Here is a 26,175-nt window from a genome sequence, read left to right as displayed (position 1 = left end):
AGGAAAGAAAGGAAAGAAAGAAAGAAAGAAAAAGAAGAAAGAAAGAAAGAAAGAAAGAAAGAAAGAAAGAAAGAAAGAAAGAAAGAAAGAAAGAAAGAAAGAAAGAAAGAAAGAAAGAAAGAAAGAAAGAAAGAAAGAAAGAAAGAAAAGAAAGAAAGAAAGAAAGAAAAGAAATCAGAGAAAAGAAAGGGGGCGGGGCGGGGGGAGCACGCAGCTACTTGAGCTGCAGCTGGACAGGAAATTGCTAACGCTGCTTGCAAATCCCTACTTTGAACAGGCAGTTTAGGGAATGCCAGGAGCGGAAACCGTTCAGAACTGGATTAACACGAGCCAAGTTGAACTGCAACCCACTTCTCCTTTCTAAGCTCTGGCTGACTTGGGGCACCCAAATGGGAAAGACTGAGTTGGTATTTTTCTGCACTGTTTCTGTTTGCTTTTTATGCATGCTTAGTTGCTCAAAGTCACTCTGGATGGTTTGATCGGATTGCTCTAAACTCAGAGCCGCTTGCTACCAAACCATCCCCCTGGCATCTCAACTTGCACCCCCTGGGTGAAGAGCTCCTTTTTCTCCTCGAGGCAGGTAAAGGGACTAAGTTCATTTGAAAAGAGGCTGGAATGTAGGTATGTTCTACTTCTTTTGATTTCATACACCTGCCTTTTTTTTTTTTTTTTTTGGTTTGTGTATTTTTACACTTGGGACAAGGAGAGGGGATGTCCCAAGGAAAATGACAGGGTATTAAGACTTTACCTTGAAAGGCACTGTTCGAAATAACCTTGACATAGGTTCAGTAGTGGTTTCTGGCCCACATTCTAAACCAGCGAAGCACAAAGCACATTAGAACGGGACTGGCAAAGTGTGATCTCAAGTGCCAACGTGAAATTTTAAAGCCCACATCCAGGCTCAACGAGCTTAGCTCTGCCTTGCCACGTATCTGAGAAAGGCAAGGGGGAGTCATCATCCCTGATTCATTTGGTATTCGGACAGCAGGATAATTTGCAGGTGGAATTGCCATGGAAACAAACTGGGAAGAGAAGTATCCCTATGTCCTCCTTGGCCTGTGTATTACTGAGTAGAAGACCCTGGCAGGGAAGGAGAGAGGTTAACACTGTGAGTGTTTTCTTATTCTGGTACCCACCCCCCCCTTTATGACCAGTCATGAGCAGCCAAACCTTATACCTGAGCAAGGTGTGCTCTATGGCTTCATTTTCTTCAAGAGCATTACTATTTTCTTAAAGAAGCCAGAACCGTATTCATAAAATATTGTCGGGACACATAATAGGCAGTTCATTCTATGATGTCACCTTTATTTGAAGCAAAAGATCAATTTCATAAACTACACCTGAAAAACATTCCTGGGGTTGCTAAAACCATGGGAACTCTGCCCCGCTGTTCCTACTTTACAAGGCACTGGCACTCCCCTACTCAAAGATTCCTTAGAAGTATCATTTCACATGTAGGTACAATGAAGGAGAGATTTAAAAAAAAAATACACAGTTAATAGCCAAAATAGTTATTTATTAATAATTTAAGGTTTTACATTCTTATAATAAATTTCAGCTCAAAACTTTACACCATGAACATATGGAGCAACCTAACTCGCTTTTCACAATCATATGCTCTTACTTCACCCATCAGACGGGGACCCATGCTCGCACACACGCTTCCAGTTTTATACAAATTTTTTTTAAAAAAAGGAAAGAAACCAACCCAAAGTATTGCATTTGAGGTGACACTCCCTGAAGAATTTTGTACAGAGGTAATATACTGTTTAGCACAGCTGAAGTTTAAAAAAAAAAAGTGAGCCCGTGATTTTGGTGTCTTTCCAAGATATCCCCTTTGAGACAACACAAGCCAAAATAATATTTACAAAGGTAAGGCATAGTCAAACTACATTAAGAGGGGGGGAAATCACAAGGAAGATATATGAAAGAGATTAAAGGCTGCACCATACCAAGGTCTCAGTGATAAGTGTCCATGAAAATGTCATTCAGAGTTGGTGAAGTCGAGCATGCTGCAAATATATCCTTTGGATTAGAAAAGAGCAAACGTTTCTATTTTTTGTTGTTGTTGTTTTAAGAAGTGGCATACTGCTCTTTCTCCCTTTGGATGATTTCTTTTAAACCCATCAAAGAAAAAACAAATACAGTTCAAACAAACACTGTCAAGTGATTTAAGATCAAATATTTACAATAATCAAATGGAGTATCAGATTTATTTTATTTATTATTTATTTTTGTTTTGTATTTTTTATTTTTTGCAAATTGATACTACAAATACAGAGCTGAAACCTCTCTTTGGCTCCTCTATATGCAATATTGAATCAGTCTTCACTGAAGACAATATAGAGTCAGTTCCAGATGCAGAAGGAAACAGTCACACAAGGCCCTAAAGAACACACACTCCTACCCCTACCATTTGGTCCTACCCCATATACCTGGAAACCCTCAAATTCCAGTCCCTGCCTGGGTAGGCTGTACACATAGGTATGGAGCAAACCTACGGCCTGGATCTACATAGCATGTTCTGGTCTTCCAACAAGAGCGGAGCAAATCTCTCCCATCGTAATAACCAATTCCACATGTGGGAACCTTGTCTAATACAGACAACTGGAGTCATTTTGACCCCTGGGGCCACATACAAAGAAAGCAGCCCAGCTGATGCTGCCAAGAGAAACAGCTAAAGGAACAGACACATCCCACCAAGGGGCGTGGGGCCTTTCACGTGGACTGCAGGGAGTCCACCTGGTAGACATTCTGGTTGGAGGGGGTGGTGAAATAGAGCGGCTGCGCAGGGACCCGATTGTCACAGGGGCTGCTGAGTCCAAGCGTCCTCTCGAAGTCCAGCAGCTGGCCCATGAAGTTGAAATTGGGGGAGATGTTGGATTTCTTCATCTTGACAATGTCATAAGCATCGTTCATTGACAGGTTGAGCTTCTGCATGAGATAAGCCACAGTGACAGTGACCGAGCGGCTAATGCCAGCCAAGCAATGCACCAAGACACCACAGTTTTTGCCCCGGGCTTCATCTGTAAACACAAAAAGAAAAGCAAGATTTCAGCAGAGTAAAAACCACTCTTTGTGAACAATCAGTCTAAAAACTGAATTTTAAAAAAAAGAAGGAAAGAAAAAAAAAGAACCGCGTGTGGCAGTTGAGCCCCACAGGCAGCAGCAGATGCATCATTGCGATAAAACATGTACACTGGGCACAATTACATAGTTCAGATATTTTCTGAAAAGGGAGCTTTTGTATTAAGTTTCTGCCAACAACAACAATAAAAAATCCTTAATGTGTGCATTCTTTGCCTCAGCATGTGAATACCAGAAACCCTGCAATATGGTCTTGAATGCCTTTTATACAGACAAGCAGACTGCAAGGGTCTATTAAATTATTCTCCAACTGTTGTGCCGCTAACAATGGAGGTATTCAGGCATTTTTAAAGAGAGAGGGAAGTCACAGGGGACAGCCCATTAGGAGGAACAGGATGTCGACATGGCCTGAAAATGAGTTCCTTTGTAATAGGAAATGCATTACAATGCCTGGAGATTCGCTTCTCCAGGCTTCCAGCCCACAGTCCTTCCTGCTGGGCTCAGGTTACCCTCACTGTCTCACAGTTAACCGGTATCACAGTAACATTCAACTGGATTACAACATCTAGCATTCATAGCACTTTCCAACAACTAACCCCATGTCCTAAAATAACTCCCAGATCTTTTAAAATTATAAAGCAATGCTAAAATTCCTGTCAGTAGTGAGTACTTCCATCTAGCCGGTCCCAAGTCCAAAGACTGTGAGAAAATTCTGCTGTCTGATCATGTACAGCCTGCTTTCAAATGACTGAATTCAAAGACTCAAGAAACCCCATTTCAAGTACACCTGTGGTCTGCAACCATGTCAAAAAGGCACTTTTTCTTTTCTTAGTGAGAAGATAAACCAGAATGAAGAACCCCCTTGTAACATTAGAGACCTGCACTCTGACAGGCTAGCAAACAACAAGAGAGATTAACAGCTTAAATTCTATGAATGGCTAGGAATTTTGCATTTAAAAGTCTGAGGAAAAGACTGTTCATTAGTCTCACCTATGAAAGAAATGGCCTCAGGGAAAAACTGGGAAAGGTTTTGACTCCAGTGATCCGAGATGGGGATCTGCTTGTATTTAAACTCTCCTGCGTTCTCAAAGAGATTGGGCAAATTGGGGGTGACGTTCAAGATGTACTTGATGCCGAACTCCTCCAACACGTCCAGGTTGGTGGAGTCCTTGGCACAGCCCAAATAGAGGAAGGGCAAGATCTCCACGGGGAAAGAAGGCTGGCTGTTGGACAGCGGGCTGCCATCCGAGTCCGTTGCACTATTGGGGTCTCGGTCAAGGTCAGACTCAATATCCGAGGAGGAGTCGGAGCTGATCCGCAGGCCCCCGAGCCCCAGCACTGGCAACGGTGGCGAGCTGCTGCTACACGAGCCGTCTAGATTGGTCTCGCAGTGTAGGGCGAACTCGGCTTGGAACTTACTGAAGCCACCTGCCAGGACGAGAAAAGCAATCGTGTAACCTGAGATCTCGTAGTAGTTTTCACAGCTTGTGAGAGCCGCAACCGGGCGAAGGAAACACCATAGCACCCTACGAAACCCCCTGCACACAGAGCCAATTATAAGAGAAAGACACTTAAATGGGTACCCTTGGGAGTGGAACGAACAGGCCCGCCTTCCCTGGAAACCCTTATTCTTTTAAATCCGGAAATGCACAAAGTGGCAAGTTTTCTAAATATTTTGAGGGGCTAGGGGATGCAACCTACACCCCCAGTGACCTCTACTGTCCTGCAAATCGTAATTCGAAATCGAATGATAGAAAGCAGGGACAGGTGGAGGATATTACGGGTAGGCAGGAGAACAACTCGTTAGAGAGAAACAACCCGTGCCTGTGGCCGGAAGCTGGTGGATTCTGCGCCAGCCTGCTCACGGGTGCGGGACGCTGGAGGTTCGCAGCCGGGAGCCGGCGGAGGGCCCCCAGCCCGGCAGCGCGACTCAGAAGCTCCAGGCGAACGCAGCAGGGGCACTTGGCAGTCCGCGTGCCTTGCCCGCACCCACCCCACAGCCCCGCGACCCCCGCCCGGCCCCGCGCGCAGGACTCCCCCGGCGCGTACCTTCCAGGTAGAACGCCCGGCAGCCCTCGTCCTTGAGCTTCTTGAGCAGCAATCCAAGCACCGACTCGCCGCCAGTGTTCTCGTTCCAGTCGCTGCTACTCTCGTCGTAGAGTACTACCGTGTCGGTGCCGCAGCGCCGGGTGAAGCGGTCGCGGTCCTCGCCACGCGTGAAGAGCGCGCGCACGGGCAGGTTGCCCTTTTGCAGGCGCCGCAGCATGATGCCCGGGATGGCCACGTTGATGGCCGACTCGATGTGCGACGACTCATACAGCTCTTGCGGCCGGCAGTCCATCAACAGCAGCCGCTCGTTGCCCAGCTCCAACTGCTCGTTGAGCCACGCCACGGTCTTGCTGATCGCCATTTCCGACGCGAAGGGCACGGGTCTGAGCGTATCTATCATGGGGGTCGAGCTACCGGAGAGGGCGGGTGCCTACCAGACGCCCCTCGGGGCAGGCATAGGCCGAGCGCGCCGCGCGAAGCTGCCGCTCTCCGAGCGGGGGTTTAATTCCACCTTGCCCTTCCCAGACCGGGTTAGCGGTTGGGGAAAGCGAGACAGAAGTGAAGCCGGCGGTTCCCTTTGCTCCCGGCTGCACCCGCTCGCTCTTGGTGTCAATGAATCTCTTTGAATGAAGCTGCCCAGACAGTTTTGTTCCTCCCCAGTGAATGAAATCCAATTAATTCGGACTCCCTGCTACTAAGGAGGGGAGGGAAGGAAGGGGAAAAAAAAAAAGTCCAGCGGCTCCTAATCCCTCCCTTCAAGGCTGCACCTCAAATCCGCCCGGGCGTCTTTCTCCTCGAATTATTCAAACCTCGATTTGCTCACTCTCCCTTGGACTCAACCCTCGCACACCCCCTGCGCGAGGCAGCTCCTCAATGGATACAAACAGCGAGCGTCTCAATGGATACATTCTCTCGGCCAGCCAATGAGCGCGCTGCGGAAGGGGCTGTTGCCGTGGGGACGGGCCGGCTGGAACAGGTTGTGTTGATGAATTGTTAATGAGTTTGTCATTCACAAAAACGGAAAGGAATTTCCGCTCCGGATAAGCCCCAGTGCAAACAAGCTGCAACAGCGGGCTCGGCGGGAGGAAGGAGAAAGAAGAGGAGGCGGCGGCGGAGGAGGAGCAGGGCACATAAACCAGGGCACTTCAGTTGTCTCATGTTTCCTTCTGTTGAGAGTTCACACTTTGCGTCGGAACTTTTGCGCACAAATGGTGCAATTAGCAGGCACAAAAGCCCTTGTTCGTGACGCCTGCGCTCACAAGCTAGCTTTAAGAAAACTTGTGCTTTTTTTTTTTCCTTTATATTCCCTTTAAACTCATTTGGACTGGAGTTCGCCTTAACCCCCCTCCTCCGCCCTCCTTTAGGCGGTGTGTGGCATTTGTTTGCCAGTTTAAAAAGCCCAGCTCTGTTTGCTCCGATGTTCTTTTAGCTGAGGCTGTGTTGGGGCTGGTGAACTGCCTAGGCTTTAGTGACCGATGAGGTGTTAAATGCTAATCCAACATCTTTCGAAACAAACTAGGATTTTGTTGAAACATTTTAAATCAAGCAAACAAACAAATGGCTGGTTGTCCAGATAATAGGAAGAAAGGGGTTTTTTTTAATAGCATTTAAATTACTTTATTTTGTTTTTAAACAGTGGAGCCTGCAGAAACAAACTGGTTGGGACAATCCGATGCTTTTATTCCTCTCCAGCGGCCTGGGGCGTTATGAGCCATTGTTCCGGGGATCCAAGTGCCCCCCCCCGCCCCCTCCTTCCCGCGGTCACCCACCGCGCGCTGGGGGATTGCGCTCGTTAATCATTTCTGGGCAGCAAGCTCGGCTTCCGACAGAAGAACCGGTCTGGCGAGGCAGCTAGGGCTAGGTGCATTTAGGGCGCGCGGGAGCCTGGCGGGCTGTCCTCACCAGTGGCGAGGCTTGGGAGCTCGCGCAGGCTCGGCGACAGGTCACGTTGCACAGAGAGACCCGACGGAGGGAAGCCTCTGTCCCACCCCGGCAACCCCCTCCTCTGTGGGTCGCCGGGCACTTGCGGAGCACCAGCCGCGCCTGCGCGGTGCGCTCCTTGCCTAGCACCCCGCCACCCCCACCTCCTGGCTCAGCTGGTGCGGGGTATCGGGCGACCGTGTGGAGCCAAACGCTCGACTCTGGGGTTCCGTCACGGCCTGGGGTGGGTGAGGGTCGAGGAGGAGTGCCTGCCGAGACCCCCGACTCGCAAGGAGGGCTGGGAGTCGCAGAGAACGTCTCCACGGCTCTGCAGGGCCCGCAGGTAACTGGGGAAGTGCCGGCCAGGCCAGCGCGCCGCGTTTCGCTGAGGCGCCGCCGGGCGGACGGGCCGGGAACCGGATGGAGGCGTGGCCGGGCGGGGGCCGCGGCGGCTAGAAGGCGCATTCCCGGCGCGCAGAGCTCTATTGTTATATAAAAGTGCCGGGGCCTGCCCCTCCCGAGCGGAAAACCACCTGTGTGCGGCCGGCGCGGCGCTAGGGCCGGGCCGGAGGGGGGGGGGGGGGGCGGCCCTGCGGCCGGAAAGCGCGGGCCCTAATCCGGCCTCCCCTCCCTAACCCCCGGCGGAAAAGAGGCCGCGCATTGTCCCGCCGCCGCCCGGGAGGCGGAAGCGGGGGCAGCGGCTCGGCGGGGAGCGTCTTCCCCCGGCGCCCCTCCCGGCGCCCACCGCGAGTAGAGTGGAGGGCACCTGAGGTCGTGGGGTCTCCCCCAACCAGACGCCCCGCACCCACGGACCTGCCTGCTGAAGACCCGGCTCCAATTTGCATTTTTAGTCACCCGCCTCTTCCCTGGTTTGGGGAATGTAGGCTAAAAAAAGGCGGCTGCGAGGCCCAGGTTGCCAATTTTGGAGCTCTGCTGAAAGCAGGCCGCCCCTGGAGGAGCGTGTTTGACGAAGGTGGGGGTTGCCGCGCGCTCTCCCCGCGCCTTTTTTGGGCATCCCTTGGAACAAAATTCCCGTATTTCACTGGATATCATCTAGTTCCAACTGGAGAAGGCCTGCGCCGGAGTTGACGCCTCCGATCCGCCCCCACCTGTTACAGGCTTTCCCACCCCGAGACTTTTCAGTCCCTGGGACCTGGGGGTGAGGCAGGATGCCCTGCAGGGGAGCTGCAAAGAGCAAAATCTTTCAGCCCGGGATCTCCAACAGAAGAGACAGGGAGGGAAATTGGTTGTTCCTTCGCTATTTTGAAAGTGTACTTACCTGAGCCTGGGCATAGATTTGGGAGGATACTCGCAACACTTCTCAAACCTAAAGATAGAAACAGTTTGACCCATGCTTCTGAACCCTACGGCAACGGAATGTCGGTCCTTCTCAGCACATTTTATAAAATGGCATTCTGACCACTCGGTTCTAAGAGGTGAGGCATAAAAAGGGTCCCTGGAACGGGGTGGCCGGAGTTAAAATTGTGTCCCTATCACTTCCTAAGCGTGTGCCCTTGGTTAAATCCGTTGTGAACGGCATCTTCCACGTGGCCTAATGAAGATAATGAAAATATTCTCTTCGTAGGATCTCTGTGATGGTTAAATGGGTGAAGTGCCCTAGCATGATGTAGATGTGCTATTAGCTGTTGATGTTTTTATTGTTCTGAATTCCCAAACTGCCTGCTGTTCTGAGTTCTTATCTAGATGCCCTTTGAGGCCTGCCTAACAGCCCGCCTGGAACTCCCTAGTCTACAGAGAAGCCCTCGGAGGAACTGCCCTAGGCAGTTTAAGCCATCCCAATTCAGCTGTCAGAGTAGGTGCTGTTACAGACCAGGGTCAAAATCCTTTAATATGGTCAACACGGTGTATCCAGCCACCCTTCTAATTTCTCCCTAACTGGTTCCCTTTCAACACCCTGTTCTCCAGCCACACCAAATTGATTGAGTAGAAATATGTAAATTGGGCATTTACTACATGGAAGGCTACATCTCAATTTCTGTGTTTACATGCAGAATTTTGGTCAGTCTTCAGAAAACCCATGTAAATCATCCCCATTCACAGAGATTAAGGAATTTGCAAGAGGTCACTCAGTAACAAACAGTGGAGTCAGGATTTGATGCCAAACCCTGTACAGACCATTAAGGATCACCTCATACACGTCTTGTAGGGTAACATGGAGACCATGCACTGCACAGTTCCCTGCCAAAAGTCGAAGGACTCAGTTTTACATTTTGAATTTTGACCACCAGGCTTTTCCAGCTTCACATATCCTGTTGCACCCTCCCTATAAATGTCAAAGATCAAAAGTTAGATTTATTTCCCTGCTCCTTTTACATCTGGTGATTTTCTCTGCACTCACTTCTTTATTAGTCAACCATTCCCTAAATGCTTCATATTTTTCTTCCTTAGAGTTTGTCTTAGACTCTAATCCTAACAACTGCCATTATAATCTAGTGTGTCAGCACAGCACATGGGCTTGGGCTCCAACCTTAGCTCAGCCACTCACTAGTAGTTTGATAGGGGAAAATCACTTAGCTTCTCTGGGCCTCCATTCATTCGTTCATTTATTCCTTCACTCATTTATTCTGGGTTCCAGAAAATCGGGGAATAAAACGGGCAAGAATACCACCTCCACCCCCCATCCCCCGCCAAAGCTTACATTCTAGTGAAGACAGACAATAAACAAAGTAATTATAGCGTATATTCGGAAGTGAAAGTGCTATGGAGAAGAAGGAAGGGAATTCAGCAGTATGTAAAATTAGGACTAGCTATACCTTCATTACAGAACAAGGAGGATTAGACACACAAAAAGTGTAGGGCACAAAGTGAGTATTCAAAAGATGATGTTTTTAAAACTCACTGCCTCCTTCCTGCAGAAAGCTGACTCCCTGTTCCTGGTGATCTTGCAATGAACCTCATCATCCTGGCCCTGTTGCCCAGGCTCTCAGGAAAAAAGCTCAGAAGAGTTCTAGCTAGCATCAGGCAGAGGACCACAGGCCGCCTCATTTCCGGAGGCCCCAGTTCCCTGCTGAGGGTATCATTCATGTCCAGAGAACTGTGTTTCCAGCCTGGAGAGCGATGCAGGTCATCTACTCCTCACAAGTGCACAGAAGCAACGTGCTACATCCTAACTTCTCTATGTGTGTGTATTTGTGTGCATACCCCAAGCACCCATGCTTCAATTCTTCCTTCTTTCATTAGGTGTTTCCCCCTGGAAGGCTCCTTAAAAATAAGTCTTTTGTTTATGAATGTTTGCTTGCCTACTGGAGAAGCATTTCAACTCTGCAGAAATCTTCCTGTGTTTGAGGACACTTGGCGATTTACTAGACCCAAAAGGGTCAGCATGACCTTTAATCCTCTTGGAGTAATCTCTGTGAATACAATCACATTTATTAACACATCATGTGAAAATAGTTAAACAGTTTTCTGCTAATAAGGAGAGCGTGTTTTAGAAGGTCTGACTTAAAATGTGGTCTTGTGACATATTCAGGATTCCCTTTTAGAAGTCCCAAGGAGCCTTCAAAGTGACAGCCAGTGGCTTTCTGAGCCGCTAAATCTCAGAACAGAATTTCACTGCAGTTGAGAAATGTGTTCAACGTAGTCTGACTTAAAGGGCAGTTGGGGTTCACAAAACTCGAGCTGAGCTCTTCTGACAGGTGCCTCAAAAAGACAGCAAGTTATGTCTGAGCAGCAGGAACTGTGGAACCCAAGAGGCCCAAAGGACTGCCAATAGGAAACACCTTCAGCACATCTTAGGCTGTGCAGAGGCAAAACCCAAGGGAGTTTCAAATATGAGCCCCTGGTTTGCTGTCGAACAGCTTGCCCTTTGGTGAGGAGCTGCAGGGTCTAATTTATTAAGCACAGGCTAATGATTGTCCCAAACAATGTGGAGGTTGGGGGAGAGACGGGCCAGGTTAGACAGCAACCAACAGGGAGCTAGACAGCAGCAGAGCCAGAATGATAGCCACTGTCACATCTAGGGAGTGGTTGGAGCTTTCCTATAAACGAGATGGCACCGTCACACCTTGCCAGAATGATAGGACCTCAAGAAAAAATATAAACTATTGTGAAATTCAGACCTTGGCCCTGATCAGGCTAAGCTTTTAAAAACTATGGTCTCCATCAACTTTCTTGTATTTTTGTTTCCCATCACCCAGTGGAATGCACATTAATGTACATTCAGGAGCCCATAGAGACGTCATCTAGAATTTTCCTTTGAAGCTAGATGCTCTAACAAATTCATTTAAAGATACTAATGTTGATTTCTTCTTTCTTTGGTTGCTTCCATCCCTTTCCTTCCAGTGGGAAAACATTCATTGATTCTTCCCTTGTATCTTTTATTTTCAAAAAAGAAATCTAAAAGCATACGTAAGTGTATATGGAAGAAGTCCTCAGGAAGCTAGCATCTCTGAGTACAGCTAACCCCACTTACTATTTTTTGTTACTGTCTTTGTTGTTTGGAAAAGGAACAGTGCTTCCCATTGTATTATTTCCAAAGCCCAGCAATATCTTCAGTGGGAAATTAGGCTTACATTGCCTTCCAGGGAGGCAAGGAGCTATATGTAGTCGTCTTTCCAGAAGCTCCTCAGTCATGTCATGAAGCATCATGGATGCTCCCTGGGCATTAGCCATGCTGCATCTACACGCGAAATATTTGCCTTGTGCCTCCTTGTGTGGGCCACGGTTCCTCTGGTGACTTTTCTCCTTATCTTGTGTTCCTTTATTTACACAGGTGTGAGCAATCCAAATAGCTGTTGTGTAAGAGAGACGGATTATTTTTCTAAGTAGGTACTATTTCCTGTCAGCCCTTTTTGCCTCAGCAATCAGGGAAAATGATTGTGCGTGTCCACAATGCAAGGCATGCTTTAGCTGAATTTATCGAATTTAAGAACTTGCAGATCCTCCAGAATATATTGAGGGAACCCCGGGGACATAACTTGTTAAATTTTATTTTGCTGCTCAACATTGGGAGTTCCAGAGTCAGACCAACCTGGATTCTAATCCTGACTCAGCAGTTTTCTAATCATGTGACTCTGGGGGAAATCATATAATCTCCCTATGCCTCAGTGCCCTCATCTGTAAAATGGGGATACTATATTACAGGGCTATTGTAATAGGTGACTTCTATTTGTAAAGGGGTTGGAGCAGTCCTGAAACAATAATAATTCATTGACAGTTACCTGTTTTTATTATTAACACACACACACACACACACACACACAGTTCTTAATAAATATTTATTGACCCTGCTGAAAGGAGATTATATAGTAAAAAACACTACAGTGTCAGTTTATTCTCAGGAATAGAAAAGCTATCCATACAAGATGTTGAAAAATAAAATTTTAAAGAGTCAATTGCTTTACCATCCCCTTCGCTGGTGATGTAAGCCCCCCAGAAATTGCAGTTTCTCAATGTGTCGAGACCTGGATAAATTGGTGACCTTGATATTGCTGCTTGCTTCCGAGGAATTTCCCAGCGGTGTCTAGGACTCACCTGCTGAAGGGGCAACATGTCTCCCAGCCCACCCCCCATCACTGTCAGCTCAGGCCAGTCCTGTTTGTTTGTTTGAAGATTTTATTTATTTATTTTAGAGATAGCGCACTGGGGGAGGAGCAGAGGGAGAGGGATGAGCAGACTCTGCACTGAGTGCAGAGCCCCATGCGGGGCTCCATCCCGGGACCCTGGGATCATGACCAAAATCAAGAGTACAATTCTTAACCCAACTGAGCCACCCAGGTGCCCCTCAAGCCAGTTCTGTTAACTTCATGTTCTGCAAGAGGGATCTTGGGAGTTCACCGCCCAAACGATGTAACCACTCTCAGTAATCTGGGTTCTCTGTCTCTGATGGGAACACCCATTTATATACTGGGTCCTTATGCTTTTAAGACCTTACATCTAAGAAACCTCATCTTGGGGCGCCTGGGTAATTCAGTCTGTTAAGCATCTGACTTGGACTCAGGTCATGATCTCAGGGTCCTGGGATGGAGCCCTGCACTATGCTCTGTGCTCAGCAGGGAGTCTGCTTCTCCTTCTCCCTCTTCCCCTCCACCCCCACCCCTCCTCCTGCACGCTCACGTGCTCTCACTCTCTCTCAAATAAATAAATAAACAAAATCTTTAAAAATAATAATAAAAAAAAGAAACCTCATCTTATGGGAAGTTCCTTCCCTTCTCTGATTTCCTGCCAAGCAGGAGCTTTACAGAGGTGAAAGGAAAAGGGGGTGGGTCCGAGCCAGGTACGAGAGCCACTGTCCTGTGAAATGGAAAGGAATCTTCCTTCGTGGGGGAAGGATGCCCTGTTAGAGGACACATTATGGAGACACCCCAGCCCTAAGTAAACAGACCAGCTGCTTAGCACAGTTTCTGTAGTGATTTTTGCGCGTGTATGATTCCAAGGTTATTTTTGTTAACCATCTGACGAGTGTGCATCTTTTGATGTATTCCCATCAGGTTTTTCTGGACCTACCAGAACTTTCAGATTCTTTACCCAAACCCCAAAAATCTAAATGCTTGCTAAGTCATGCCCCACTCTTCCCCCTTTCCTCTCTCCAACATTTTGCCTAACCAGTTCCCAGGGGAAAAGCCTTTATGATGGGATTTCTCTGACTTCTGTTCCATTGTCCTTATGGTAATTTACTTTGAAGTAACTAAGTAAGTAAGAACTGTAGTACTCTAACGCTTGAGGGAGTGGATACTTAGCTGGGACATTCTTTAATATGTATCAACACCTTCTGCTTAGTGACCAGAGGAGTTCATTTGTTTTTGTTATTGTTGTTGTTGTTTCAGCTTGGGGTAAGAAATTAAAAATTAGTTCTAAAAAAAATTAGTTCTGTTGCTGAAATTGGTGATTGTTAGAGGAAGTGTGATAGGACCCTCCATCTTGTAGCCCACCTATGTGCGGGTGGCCTCCAGCCCTGTGTCCTGTGACCTCCCCCACCTCCCCATTTCCCCTAGGATCCTGCCCCCATGAGATTACAAAACCCACTGGTTCTGATTTTGGAGCATTGCTGACTTTCCTTTAGGATGGCCCTTTCGTGCAGGGTGCTGTTAATCAAAGCACTGGGGGTAGAGAGACCTTTCCCAGCTACACACAGTTTGCATAACTGTACTTCGCTGCTGAAGCATATTTTTTTTTTACTTGTTAAATTTGGTATGAGATTTACTTCTATAGTGAGAGTGAGGTTGAGCGCAGTGAGGAGTGCAACGTAAGTGGGAGCTCTAACCACTAGAGACCTATGATTTTTGTAAAAGGAATCTGACATTTATTCTACCATCAGATTGGTTCAGAAGGAAAGGTTTCAAAAAAGCATAGATGCCCAAATCCCATCATCAGTAGTTCTGATTTAAATGATGTGGGGGGGGGGGGCGGCAGGTGTTGGTAGGTCTCAAAAATCCACCAGGGAATTCTCATATGCAACCTGAGCTGAGAACCACTGGCTTGCACAGATCCACAACATGCATCCCCCATCAATCCCCTTGCCTCGGGAGAGGTTTCCAGCCAGACCAGGGGTCTTGAATGTTTAGAAACACCTTGGAGGTACTTGCTGTCAGTCCAGAGGCCTCACAGGTCTCTAACTCAAGGACTCTGATTCAGAATGTCTAGAGAGGGGCCCAGGCAACTGTTGTAATCCAGCAGCCAGGAGTGGCTCATACAGGTGGTCCAGACTTTGGAAAGCTCCAAATGATATCCCAGACAGCCATGTTGCTCACCCATCAGCTCTAGTCAGGAAGTACAGAAATGTTTTGGATGGTTACCCGGAATCAAAGAGCATGCTCTCCCCACAAACTTCAGAACTTCATAACAGAAGAATGCAGTGTTAAACATAACTAATCTGCTTGTCCTTGAAAGCTCAATTCTTAACTTGGCACGCACCCTGACTTCTTTTCACGAGGCCTGAAACTGTACCCAAAACTGCCTGTGGATTTGCCTAAAAGAAGGTTTCTCTTGAAAGCAGCATCAGGGCGCCTGGGTGGCTCAGATGGTTAAGCGTCTGCCTTCGGCTCAGGTCATGATCCCAGGGTCCTGATCCCAAGTCCTGCATCTGGCTCCCTGCTCCTTGGGAGCCTGCTTCTCCCTCTGCTTCTCTCTCTTTCTGTCTCTCGTGAATAAATAAATAAAATGTTAAAAAAAAAAAAAAGAAAGCAGCATCAAGTTCTTGAGCACCTGTCAATCGTGTGTCTGGAACTGAAATGATTGCTAGGACGTGGAAATCAGTCAGCATCAGACCCTGCTGTCACAAAAAGGAAGTCTGATTGGATAGGTTAGACTCCTGTCCACGTAGCTAGAATGTAACCATAAATATGATCGTTGCAATAGAAAGGAAGTGCTATGGGAGGGAGCAAAAGGAGGAAATGGTTCATGGGCCTTGGATGTTGCAAAGTGTCTCAGAGAAGAGGGTATCTGAGTTAGATCCCCATGGATAAGAAATTTCCCCTCTCCCTCATCCCAGAGGGACAGGAGATGAAAGGCATTCTAGGCTAGAGAGACAGGTGGCATGAAGCAAAGGTTTGGAGCCATGCACATGCATGACAACTGTATGGAGGGTGCAGAGCGGCAAAGAATGTAAGAAAGGTAGTTTAAAGCCAGATGGAAATGGACTTCGGATGCTATGCTAAGGAGTTCGGAAGTTTTCACTAGGCAGCGAGAAGTCATCAAAGATATTTATACAAGGGTGTGACATGATTTCAGAATATGATTCTGATAACAAAGAGGTGAGTAGACTGCAGGGGGGAGAAAAACCAGGGGCAGGAAAGCCAATTAGGAAGCAATTGCAATTGTCCAGGAAAATGATGCTATACCACCACATTCCTAAAATAACGTACTCATCATCCTGCTTCATTTTATTCCTCTTATTTCTGGGGCTAGAAAAATCACTTAGCCCTTCTGTGACTCAGATCCCTCCCTATTAATAGAAGATGACAAAATACTTACCTTACCTCACATAGGGAGGTATGTGAGATGCTTATAATTGTAGCCAGGAAAGAGGGGACAATGTTACTCTAAATGCCAGTGGTATAATTCTGCTCCAGGAGAGAAACTGCCTTTTGCCTCTTACTTTTTGTTATAAAAATTCCAGCCTCAGAAGGCTTCTGGGTGGCTCAGTTGGTTACGCGTCTGACTCTTGATCTCAGCTCAGGTCTTGATCTCAGAGTCGTGAGTTCAAGCCCTGTCGTGAAGCATACTTTAAAAAAAATTTCCAGCCCCACAGAAAAGCAGAAAGCTGAATGAAAGCATCAGAAACACTCCACGGAGGGAGGAGGCTGCAGAAGTTTCAGGTGCTCGCCACCCAGGAAGTAGTATTTCTGATAAAAGGGTCCATCACCTTTACGGTGAAAATGCCACAGCAACATGTTTGGTTGCAAAAGTGACATTTTGTGAAGAAAGCCTGTCACCTCATTGTTTTTAATTACAAACAAGAGTGTAAGGAGTGTTACTCCTCTGGTTCCTATTGCAGCAGTGGGGGTGGGGAGCATCCGATGTTCAGAGATGGGAGTTACACACGGTCACTTAAGTGGAGAGTTGGGATAAGGCTTTCAGATTGTGTTCGCCTTCTGGGTCTTGGAGTCTGTCCTCAAAGCTAAGGGCACCTGGTCATGCCTTTTCCATCTGCCACCTGGCCCTTTCTCAGAACTAAATCTCCAATTCACCACCCTGGACCACACCGGAACTCTCTTTTCTCTTTGGAAAAGTAACACGGGCATCTATCGCAGAAAGCACTACAGACTGAAAATGCTTTAAATTTTGCCGAAATCACTTTGTCTTCTACCTTTTAAAAAATCCATGCTCAATATACCTGCGAGTTGATGCAAGGTATTCTGAGGGATAAAATGATAAATCACATGGGGACACTCCCCTCCACACATGGGATTGTGATGTAAGAGAGAATATTACAAAGGTAGCATCTGTCATGCTATGAGGACAGTTCAAATTTCTAGATCCAAAATGATGGTCATGCTAGATGACTGACGTGAGAGTCCATCCATCCAGAGTCCTTCACTTTATATATGGCAACTAAGGGGTTACAGAGTGATAGAGTAAGGAGACATGCCAGGAACACATAAAGAGAAGATAATATATGCTACTTCCTGAGGTACCTTCACCTAAGTAATAAGTGATAAGTTCTCTCTAATGAAATACTTGCTCTGGTGTAGTAAATTATTCTAATTCATTTATTCTCTCTTAACATGAACTTCTTGGAAAGCTTACTGGTAAAATTCATCATGAAGAAATTGAGAGATTACAAATTATAGAAGAAGAAGAATTTTTAATCCTTACACAAATTAGATCATATTTTAAGGGCAGTTGAAATACCATAGTATCACAGTCTGCATTTACACCTGCTCATCCATTAGTTGTTAGATTCCTTTACTACCAAGGCTCCAGGAAACATCTAGAAACATGGCAGTGCTGACAACAAAGAATCAGTTATAAAGGGAAAATAATAAAGATTTATCCATTTGTTACTAACGTAGCCATTTGATAATTTAATTTCTGTTTCAGTCTTCAAAGTTTACATTCACTTCTTTAAAAAAAATGTGGAAGCCACAGACTGGGAGAAAATATTTGCAAAAGACACATCTGGTAAAGGACTGTTACCTAACTCTTGAAACTCAGTGGTAAGAAAATGAACCAACCTGATTAAAAAATGGACCAAAGATCATAATGGACACCTGCCAAAGAAGATCTACAGATGGCATATGAAAAGATTCTTCACATCCAATGTCATCAGGGAAATGTGAGTTGAATCAACAATGAGATACCACTAGCAACCTATTAGAATGGCCCAAATCCAGAACACTGACAACACCAAAAGCTGGTGAGGATGTGGAACAACAGGAACTCTCATATATTGCTAGTGGGAATGCAAAATGGTGCAATCACTCTAGAAGACAGTTTGGCAACTTCTTAACAAAATTAGACATACTCTGGTTGTATGATTTGGCAATCACCCTCATTAGTATTTACTCAAAAAGTTGAAAACGTGTTCACACAAAAACCTGCACACGGATGTTTATAGGGGCTTTGTTCTAAATTTCCAAAACTTTGGAAGCAACCAAGATGTCCTCGAGTTGGTGGATGGATAAACAAACTGTGATTCATCCAATGGAATATTATTCAGCACTAAAAAGAAATGAGCTATCAGGCTATGAAAGGACAGGGAAGAAACTTAGCATATTGCTAAGTGAAAGAAGCCCATCTGAAAACGCTACATAGTCTGTGATTCCAACTATAGGACACTCTTGAAAAGGCAAAACTATGGAGATAATAAAAAAATCAAGTGACTGCCCAAGGTTAGAGGGAGGGAGGGATGAACTGGAGGGACACGGGATTTTTACTGCCGTGAAACTATTGTGTATGATACTGCAATGGTGAATACATGTCATTGTACATTTGTCAAAATCCACACGCTGTATACCATCAAGAGTGAACCCTTAGGTAAACTATGAACTTTGGGTGATAATGATGTGTCAATGTAAACTCATCAATTATGATGAATGTACCATGCTGGTGCTGGATGTGGTTAATGGGGAGGCTGTGTATATGTGGGGGCGGGATATATATATATGTGTGTGTGTGTGTGTGTGTATAAATCTCTGTGCTTCCTGGTCAGTTTTGCTATACACCTAAAGCTGCTCTAAAAAATAAAGTCTATTTTTAAAAAAACAACAACGGATATGCTACTGTCAGCAGACTTGGAACTACAGAATGTAGTTTTCCCATGCATTAGATGAGAGCCCCCTTTCAAATGTCTGCACGTGTTACCGAGTTTTTTCTTCTCTTAAAGAATAAAGCATTATTGAGTTATATATGGACAGGTGATAACTTGTGCATGGAATAAAATTCCAAAGGAAAGAAGGGATATACAGTAAAGGTAGGCTCACCTAGCTACCTGGTTCTCCCTGGAGGCAGCCACTGTTAACTAGTTTCTGTGTAGCTGCCCAGAGAGCGTCTACGCATGTATAAGCATATACATTTAGTAGTATTGATGTTCTCATTACAAAATTGTAGCAGACAAAACACACAGGGGTGCAGTTTGATTTTTTCACTGAACACATTTTGGAAATGGGTTCATATGAGAAAACATAGAGCTTCCTCGTTCATGTTTATGGCTACATAGTATTCCATTGTGTGGGCATGCATCATTTATTTACCTGATCTTAACTATTGATGGATACTGAGGTTGTGCAGAATCTTTTTTGCTATTGCAAGTAGTGACTGCAATGAATACAGTCTTCTACACATTTATCCCCTTTACACGTGAGTATATCTGCAGGATAAATTCTTTTTTTTTAAAGATTTTATTTATTTATTTGTCAGAGAGAGAGAGTAAACAAGCAAGGGAGGAGCAGAAGGAGAAGCAAGGGAGCCCACTGCGGGGCTCGACCCCAGGACCCCAGAATCATGACCTGAGTCGAAGGCAGACACTTAACCAACTGAGCCACCCAAGCGTCCCTCAATCACTGTTTTCGAACAGAAAACATGTAGAGGCACTGGATAATCCCAAAGCACATTTTTATACAAAACTCACTGATGCCTGACTTTTCCTTCTCGACTCATTATAAATCTCATGCTGTAATTAAAACTGCTCTCACTCCTTAGAATTGCTCAGGGTTAAGGAGCCCTGGTTTTTGTTTAGTTTTAATCCCAGAAGGGCTGTTTGTCTTAAACTCTGCCTCAGCCATTATTATCTATGCAAACCTTCTAAGGAATTTTAACTCATTAAAATAACAGCCTTAATATACTCTCCAGGCATTCACAGTACCCGCCTCCTGCTCAGGTGGAAAGAGTGATACCACCAAATAACTAAGAGCATTCATCCTCACCCCCAGTCCCCTTCATGAGAGATGATCTGGCCCATTAAACAGAGGAGTGAAAAAGTCCCTTGACTTCTCTTTCTCAGTCTGGGAAAGACTTGTGACACCGAAGTGCCTTGTTTACAATCCCCATGTACCACATTGCTCTTGGCAGCCGATGCTGTTTAGCTGCTGATTAAAAGACACATATTTTACACAAAACAATATCCTGAGTCAAAGGGATTTTGAATATTACTTTGAACTGGCTTTATCACGAGTACATATGAGGAATTCGCTGTAAGTGAGATGGGAGGCAAGGACGCCATGAAGGTAGAAGATACCATCAGAGATAATAAAACGGCGATCAGGAAGTAGGTCCAGTAGATAGCAGGGTGGATATAGAAAGGCCACTGTCTGTTGTCCTGGTTCTCCACACCAAGCTGGGCAGAAGCAGTCAATCTGAGAAAAGAGCTACTATACCCAATCCTATTTCGGTGAGAAAAAAAACTCAGAGGAAAGTTAGATGAGATTTAGGAAACATTCTCAACCCAGAGACATTTCACTGGAGCAGCTCTAGTTAACCTTAACAGGGATTATAGATCTCCATTCATCATTCTAGAGATGAATGGGAAGAAAACAGACTGTAGGCAGGAGGCCAGATTGAAGATACAACATGTGATTTTTATTTATTTTTTTTTATTTAAAGATTTTATTTATTTATTTGAGAGAGAGAATGAGATAGAGCATGAGAGGGGGGAGGGTCCGAGGGAGAAGCAGACTCACTGCTGAGCAGGGAGCCCGATGCGGGACTCGATCCCGGGACTCCAGGATCATGACCTGAGCCGAAGGCAGTCGCTTAACCAACTGAGCCACCCAGGCGCCCCAACATGTGATTTTTAAAAAACTCATTGTCTTAGTCAAATTATCTAAAAAATAAGACCTGAGGCAAAGATCTCTTGCTAAGACTGTGTTGGAAGGTGCAATCCCAAGGCTTCAAAAAATGAGAGAAAGAGAGAGAAAGCCAGGAAGGAAGGAATGCAGATACCAGGTGGTGTGTTAAGGAACTGGTAATACTTCACGAAGAAATTTGCGAATTTCCTTGCTTGTCCTACAAGTTACACCAGGAGGGAGATGGTGCTGAGCTGCCTGGAAGATGTGGGAGGGGATTGGCCATCCATTAAGGTCCAAGAGCCTCGTCAGCTCAGACCTGGGTCCTGGAGCCCCTGGCTACTGATGCAGCAGGTGAGATGTGGTCTTTCCAAAGCTGCACCCTCAGGAGTCTGTCCATTCAGGAGGAGGCCGAGGCCCAGGGATCACGTGGGGCTGGAGGGATGTTGAAAGGCACAAAAATTAGTCCAGTATGGTCATGTTTTAAAATTACAAAAGATAATTTTAAAGCATTTTAGGATTCAAGAATTAGTGCTTTCGTGAAGGTTAAGATGAACGACTTTCAGATAAATGAGTCATCAAATCATAGTGAGTATAGGGGTAGAAATTCTATTATTGGGATTTATGATTGATGAAATGTTTTTTATGGCTATTCAGATTGGTTTCTGGACTGAGTTTACTCATTCTTAGTCAGATGATTTGTATTATAACGTTAAATTTTAAAGGAGTGTTCATTAATTTTAAAACTGCTAACCTCAATGCTTTGTTTCCAAATAGTATGTAATTTGTGCTCGGGAATATATTTCGATTTCTAGATGTATATTTTACCAAAACTTCTAATGCACCAAGGAAAAAGGTGACAAATTCTTTCTGCACATTTGTGTGCTCACAACAAGGTCCTGTAGCATGGGTCTAGGGTAGGGAGGGCAGATGGCAGTGACCGAGGACTCTCTTAAGAGTCTGTCAGTGAAGTGAGTTTCATACACCTAAAAATAAAATAACAATTACTTATCTTAGCATTTACATCCAGATGACACTTGGGAATTTATGTAGAAGTAACAGGAGGGCCTCCATGAAGCCTTCTGAAAAACAGTGTATCAAACTGTGTTCTCTTGAATCCTTGGGATTCTAGAAACTTATTTCAGTTATCCAAGTGAAACAACCATGGTTGGTGACATCCCAATACATACAGCAAGAAGCTAACTTGTTACGGAGAGTAACACATGGACACTGTCTTTATGTCCTTTTCACGCCCCCACCACCAAAAGCCCCACCAAGAACAGTTTTGTGTTCTCCTGCTTAATGCCTATTTTATCTGAATGTAAATCTCCCTCTAGCTTCCCTATAGGCATTTGCCAATCCCTTATGAGGTCAGGAGCTTGCACTGTGACACATAGGAAGAATATTTATGTACTTACTTCATATCCTGCAGGACAAAAAAGACAGCATGAGAAATTCGTTGCCACTAATTGTATGTAGCTTATTACTTTATCTTTAGAAGGTTTAATGTCAAAACTTGGAGGAGAGGATGAATTGTCCAATCTGGGCCAGAGCCTGAGTTTTCTACTCTCCCCAGAGTTCCGATGTCTGAGAAGAAGCCGTGTGGATGTGGGTTTGCATGTTAGCACCTGAAAGCAGGCGCAGCCCCCACTCTGGAATGAACGTACTCTTCCAAAGGCTTCATTTCCAGAGGGTGGTGGAAGGAACAACAGAGACAGCGATGTGCCCACACACACAGCCATCTGCCGTTCCAACCACATGTCTCTGCCCCGTTTCCTGCAAGTGATTCATCTATTCTTTTTCTCCTTCTTCCAAGATAACTGTGTAGGCATTTAAGGAGGGGAAAGTCATTAAGAAAAGTGGAATCCGGAGTTCTTAGGCTGAGATAGAGCCGATTAAACAGTCTGGAATTTCACAGAGCAAGCAGTGCGGGCGTGAACTCTGGATCTGCTCTCTCCCACTGGTGCATCATTTCGTAAGAGCTTATCACCACCCATCATGAACAGGTCAACAGAAGTGCCTGCGTGTAAACTAGGAGCACGGGAGCTGCCAGCAAGCAGAAAAGAAGGGCAGAAGTCAGGAGAGAGAAGTGGGGTTTTTCTAACTAGAGACGCTGCTCATCTTACCCACTGTCATCCATGGCTTCAGTCTCAAATTTTTGCGATTTTTCCACCAATGAATTGGATCTTTGTGACTTTCTTAAAGTTTTTATTTTAATTCCAGTTAGTTAACATACAATGTAACATTAGTTTCAGGGGTACAGTATGGTTATTGAACACTTCCACACAGCACCCAGTCCTCACCACAGCAAGTGCACTCTTTGAAACAATGTGGACGTTTCATGAGTTTGTGTGCCATCCTTGTGCAGGGGCCACGCTAATCTTCCCTGTATGGGTCCAATTTTAGTGTATGTGCTGCTGCAGTGAGCACTGTGACTTTTCTTTTTTTATTTTTTAGCACCGTGACTTTTTAAATAGGTCGATTTAAAAACTGCCTCCATGACATGCTTTAAAGGATACCCTGACCAATAGCCAGAGACGGTGATTATGGCCACGTCCTTGACATTAACAGGTATTGGTGGCCACATGCTGTGTAGGAAGGGGATGGTGCATCCAAAAAGAGGTGGTCCATAGATATTTGCTGAGTTACATCAGATTGGAGGTTCAAATCCTGGCTCTGCTTCTAGCTTCTAGGACATTAGGCAAGTTGCTAAACCTCTCGGAATCTCAGGTGGCTCCCATGTACGCTGAGGGATGAAGAAACCTGCTTCATAGGGTAGGGTAAGGACTAAAGAGGGTAAGGTAGGTAAAGTCCTGTGTGGTCCTCACAACAAGGTAGATATGTAAATATCAGATGCAGCGGAAAACTCCTTGTCATTTCACTTCAATTTCTGCCACATCCTACACCTTACAGCTAGCAAGGGAAAGAACTCAAAGGAGGAGTAGGGAACTCTGGCCAATTCCAGTGAGGCTTTACCCATCAGGAAAGGCACTTTCCAATGTGGCACTTGCCAGTAGGACTGCCTGGGACATCATTTCCTTGTTAATGGAAGACACGGGGAAGAAGGAGGGAAGCAGAGAGACAAGCAGAGCCTGATCACACCTCCCTCCCAACTGTCAAGAGCCACTACATCCCCTGTGGCAAGTGGAAGGCCCAAGGAATGAGGAATTCTATTGCTGAGTAGAATATACAGATCCCAGATGAGATCCAGTTCTTAAAGATGTTAGCATAATGCCTCCATTTTCTTATCTGTATAATGGGTGTTATAATAGCACTTACATCTTGGGTGGTTGTGGAGATGAAATAAGATAATCTATGTGAAGGATCGAGCATAGAAGCCCAGGACAGTCAGCACACAGTGCACAAATGTTAGCGACTGTTAATATTTTGTGGTTTTTGTCAATATATGGAATTGTTAACAATTACTTCATTCATTACCTTATCAGTTGATCGATTTGGATTTAATAAATACTTGTTCACCCCATTTATTTATCATCAAATATTTATTGAGCTCTTACAGTGTGCTGGTACTATGCTGGGCTCAGGAGATGCCAAGACTCATTTGGCAAGAAATTTGAAGGCTAGTTGGGAGAGAGATGGGTAAAGAAAAACAGGACAAGACAAAGTGTATTAAGTGTCACAACAGAGAGTTGTATAAGGTGCTCCTGGAACCCAGAGAAGCCAGGAAGGGCTTCACACAGAAGATGCTCTTTGAACTGGATCCTGAAAGATGAGCAGCCTGAGGAGTTTGGGCTGTGAATTTCAGGTTGCAAAAAGGGCACAAACTTCCAGTTATAAAATAAATAAGTCATGGGGAGATCATGTACAGCATGATGACCCCAGTTAATAATACTGTATTGTATATTTGAAAGTTGCTGAGAGAGGGGCGCCTGGGTGGCTCAGTCAGTTAAGCATCTGCCTTTGGCTCAGGTCAAGATCCCAGGGTCCTGGAATCGAGTCCCCCATCGGGCTCCCCGCTCAGCGGGAAGCCTGCATCTCCCTCTGCCTACAGCTCCCCCTGCTTGTGCTCTCTCTCTTTCAAATAAATAAAATCTTAAAAAAAAAAAAAAAAAGATGCTGAGAGTGTATAAAAAGTTCAAAAAAAAAAAAAAAAAGACAGGACTGAAGTCATGAAAACAAAAGGGCTAGGGGCCACAAGGACTTTGGTGTGGGTGGTGCCCCACCATCTGCCTGGTGCCCTGCCCTGATTCCGGCTCGACCTTCGGCCGCAGGGCCCCACCTGCAGCGCAGCCCCAGCCCAGGTACTGGGCCCAAGCCTGCTCGTGGGCGGAGGAAACGCAAGTCCACCTCGCTCGTTCTCTGGTCAGCTGGGCTTTGTTTGGAGTCTGTTCTGAACTCCTGCTTCATTACGGCTGTGAGGTGCCCACCTTATTCCTATTCCAGGCTCACCCTGCTGTTCGAGTCCTACCAACTGAGTTTGTCTCAGTCATTCCTCCACATTTCGCCTCTAAGTTTCTCTAAAACCGGAATTCTGCCTTTTCTTTTCAGACCTCCCCCGCGCTTGGGGGTCTCTTCTCAAGCCCTGTCCTTTGCCTTGGGGCTCACTACGGGCCGTTTGGTCCATCGATGGCAATTGCCCGCCAGATTCCTCCTCTTGACCTTCCTTGGGGTGGCCTGCCAGTGGCCTCCAAATGGCTGACCTGCCTCTTCCCTGCCCAAACAAAAACTGTTTCAACGGCCTGGTGGAACTGCCCTCAGAACCTTCCCATCCACGAAACTGGTTTGGCTCACCATTGAGTGAATTCCCAAACCCACGACTAGGGCCAATGATGAATGTGTTACCTCGGTATTAGAAGTACCACCACACATCGGCTTTTGAGGACACAGGTATGCCATAAGCTCTTGTAAATTCCCCGTAAGAATTTGGACTTGCACAAGGCATCCAACAGAAACGATCAGAATATACGCTGCCAGTGAGCCTTGACTTTGTGGGCCCAGGCCCGCCCATACTGCTGAGCCCTTCATGGTGTTATGTCATCTTCCTTGACACTGGTCAGGGGATTAGGACACCAGCCATATGCTACCAGCCATCACTTCTCCAAAAACAAACTTGGGAATAAAGTCACGAGAAGAAATGAGGACCATTTGGAAATTGGAGAACCCACACGTTCTCTGGGGGTTTTTATGTTTTGTCTTTTTCCCAACTGGAGAGCATTTTAGAGAGATGCTCTAAATTTCTATGTGCATAGAAATATTCAGTGAGTCATGCCTAGTGTTGTAGGTCTATTCCGGTGCGTGGGGTTTCCAGAACAATTACATAAGCGTTAGCATAGCCAGGAACTTTTGACATTTGTGGCAGCTTAATGGAGTTCTTTTCATCATTGCAAATATCCTAATTGTTGTTTCCTTAAATTTAAAATGCATAAAACTGGTGAAGTAGTATAAATTGATTTTGAGGCATTTCTATCAAATGTGC

The 26,175-nt window shown here is 45.7% G+C and overlaps 2 protein-coding genes and 1 non-coding gene across 4 annotated transcripts; 1 reads left to right on the top strand and 2 right to left on the bottom strand.

Moving 5' to 3' along the window:
- Nucleotides 1-1,495: 1,495 nt before the first annotated feature.
- DUSP6 (dual specificity phosphatase 6) lies at nt 1,496-6,586 on the bottom strand. Of its 2 annotated transcripts, XM_027593641.1 has the most exons (3): nt 5,137-6,405; nt 4,078-4,515; nt 1,496-3,026 (listed from the first exon to the last, which is right to left on the bottom strand). In XM_027593641.1, the coding sequence occupies exons 1-3, from the start codon at nt 5,534-5,536 to the stop codon at nt 2,719-2,721; spliced, it is 1,146 nt and encodes a 381-aa protein (XP_027449442.1). In that variant the 5' UTR covers nt 5,537-6,405; the 3' UTR covers nt 1,496-2,718. The 2 variants fall into 2 exon arrangements, with proteins under 2 accessions (XP_027449442.1, XP_027449444.1); XM_027593643.2 differs by lacking the exon at nt 4,078-4,515 and having other exon boundaries at nt 5,137-6,586.
- On the top strand, nt 6,035-26,030 carry LOC113922407. The gene is made up of 3 exons (XM_027594305.1): nt 6,035-6,112; nt 6,998-7,399; nt 25,248-26,030. Exons 1-3 carry the CDS (start codon nt 6,035-6,037, stop codon nt 25,494-25,496), a joined length of 729 nt encoding a protein of 242 aa, XP_027450106.1. The 3' UTR covers nt 25,497-26,030.
- On the bottom strand, nt 23,062-23,168 carry LOC113923211. Its single transcript, XR_003520218.1, has one exon. It is a non-coding gene; the product is annotated as a U6 spliceosomal RNA (small nuclear RNA).
- Nucleotides 26,031-26,175: the final 145 nt, after the last annotated feature.

The sequence above is a fragment of the Zalophus californianus genome, chromosome 9 (genome assembly GCF_009762305.2).
Source record: "Zalophus californianus isolate mZalCal1 chromosome 9, mZalCal1.pri.v2, whole genome shotgun sequence".
NCBI lineage: Eukaryota > Metazoa > Chordata > Mammalia > Carnivora > Otariidae > Zalophus > Zalophus californianus.
The sequence above is the reverse complement of the archived record's forward strand: the minus strand, read 5'-3'. Positions and strand labels throughout refer to the sequence as shown.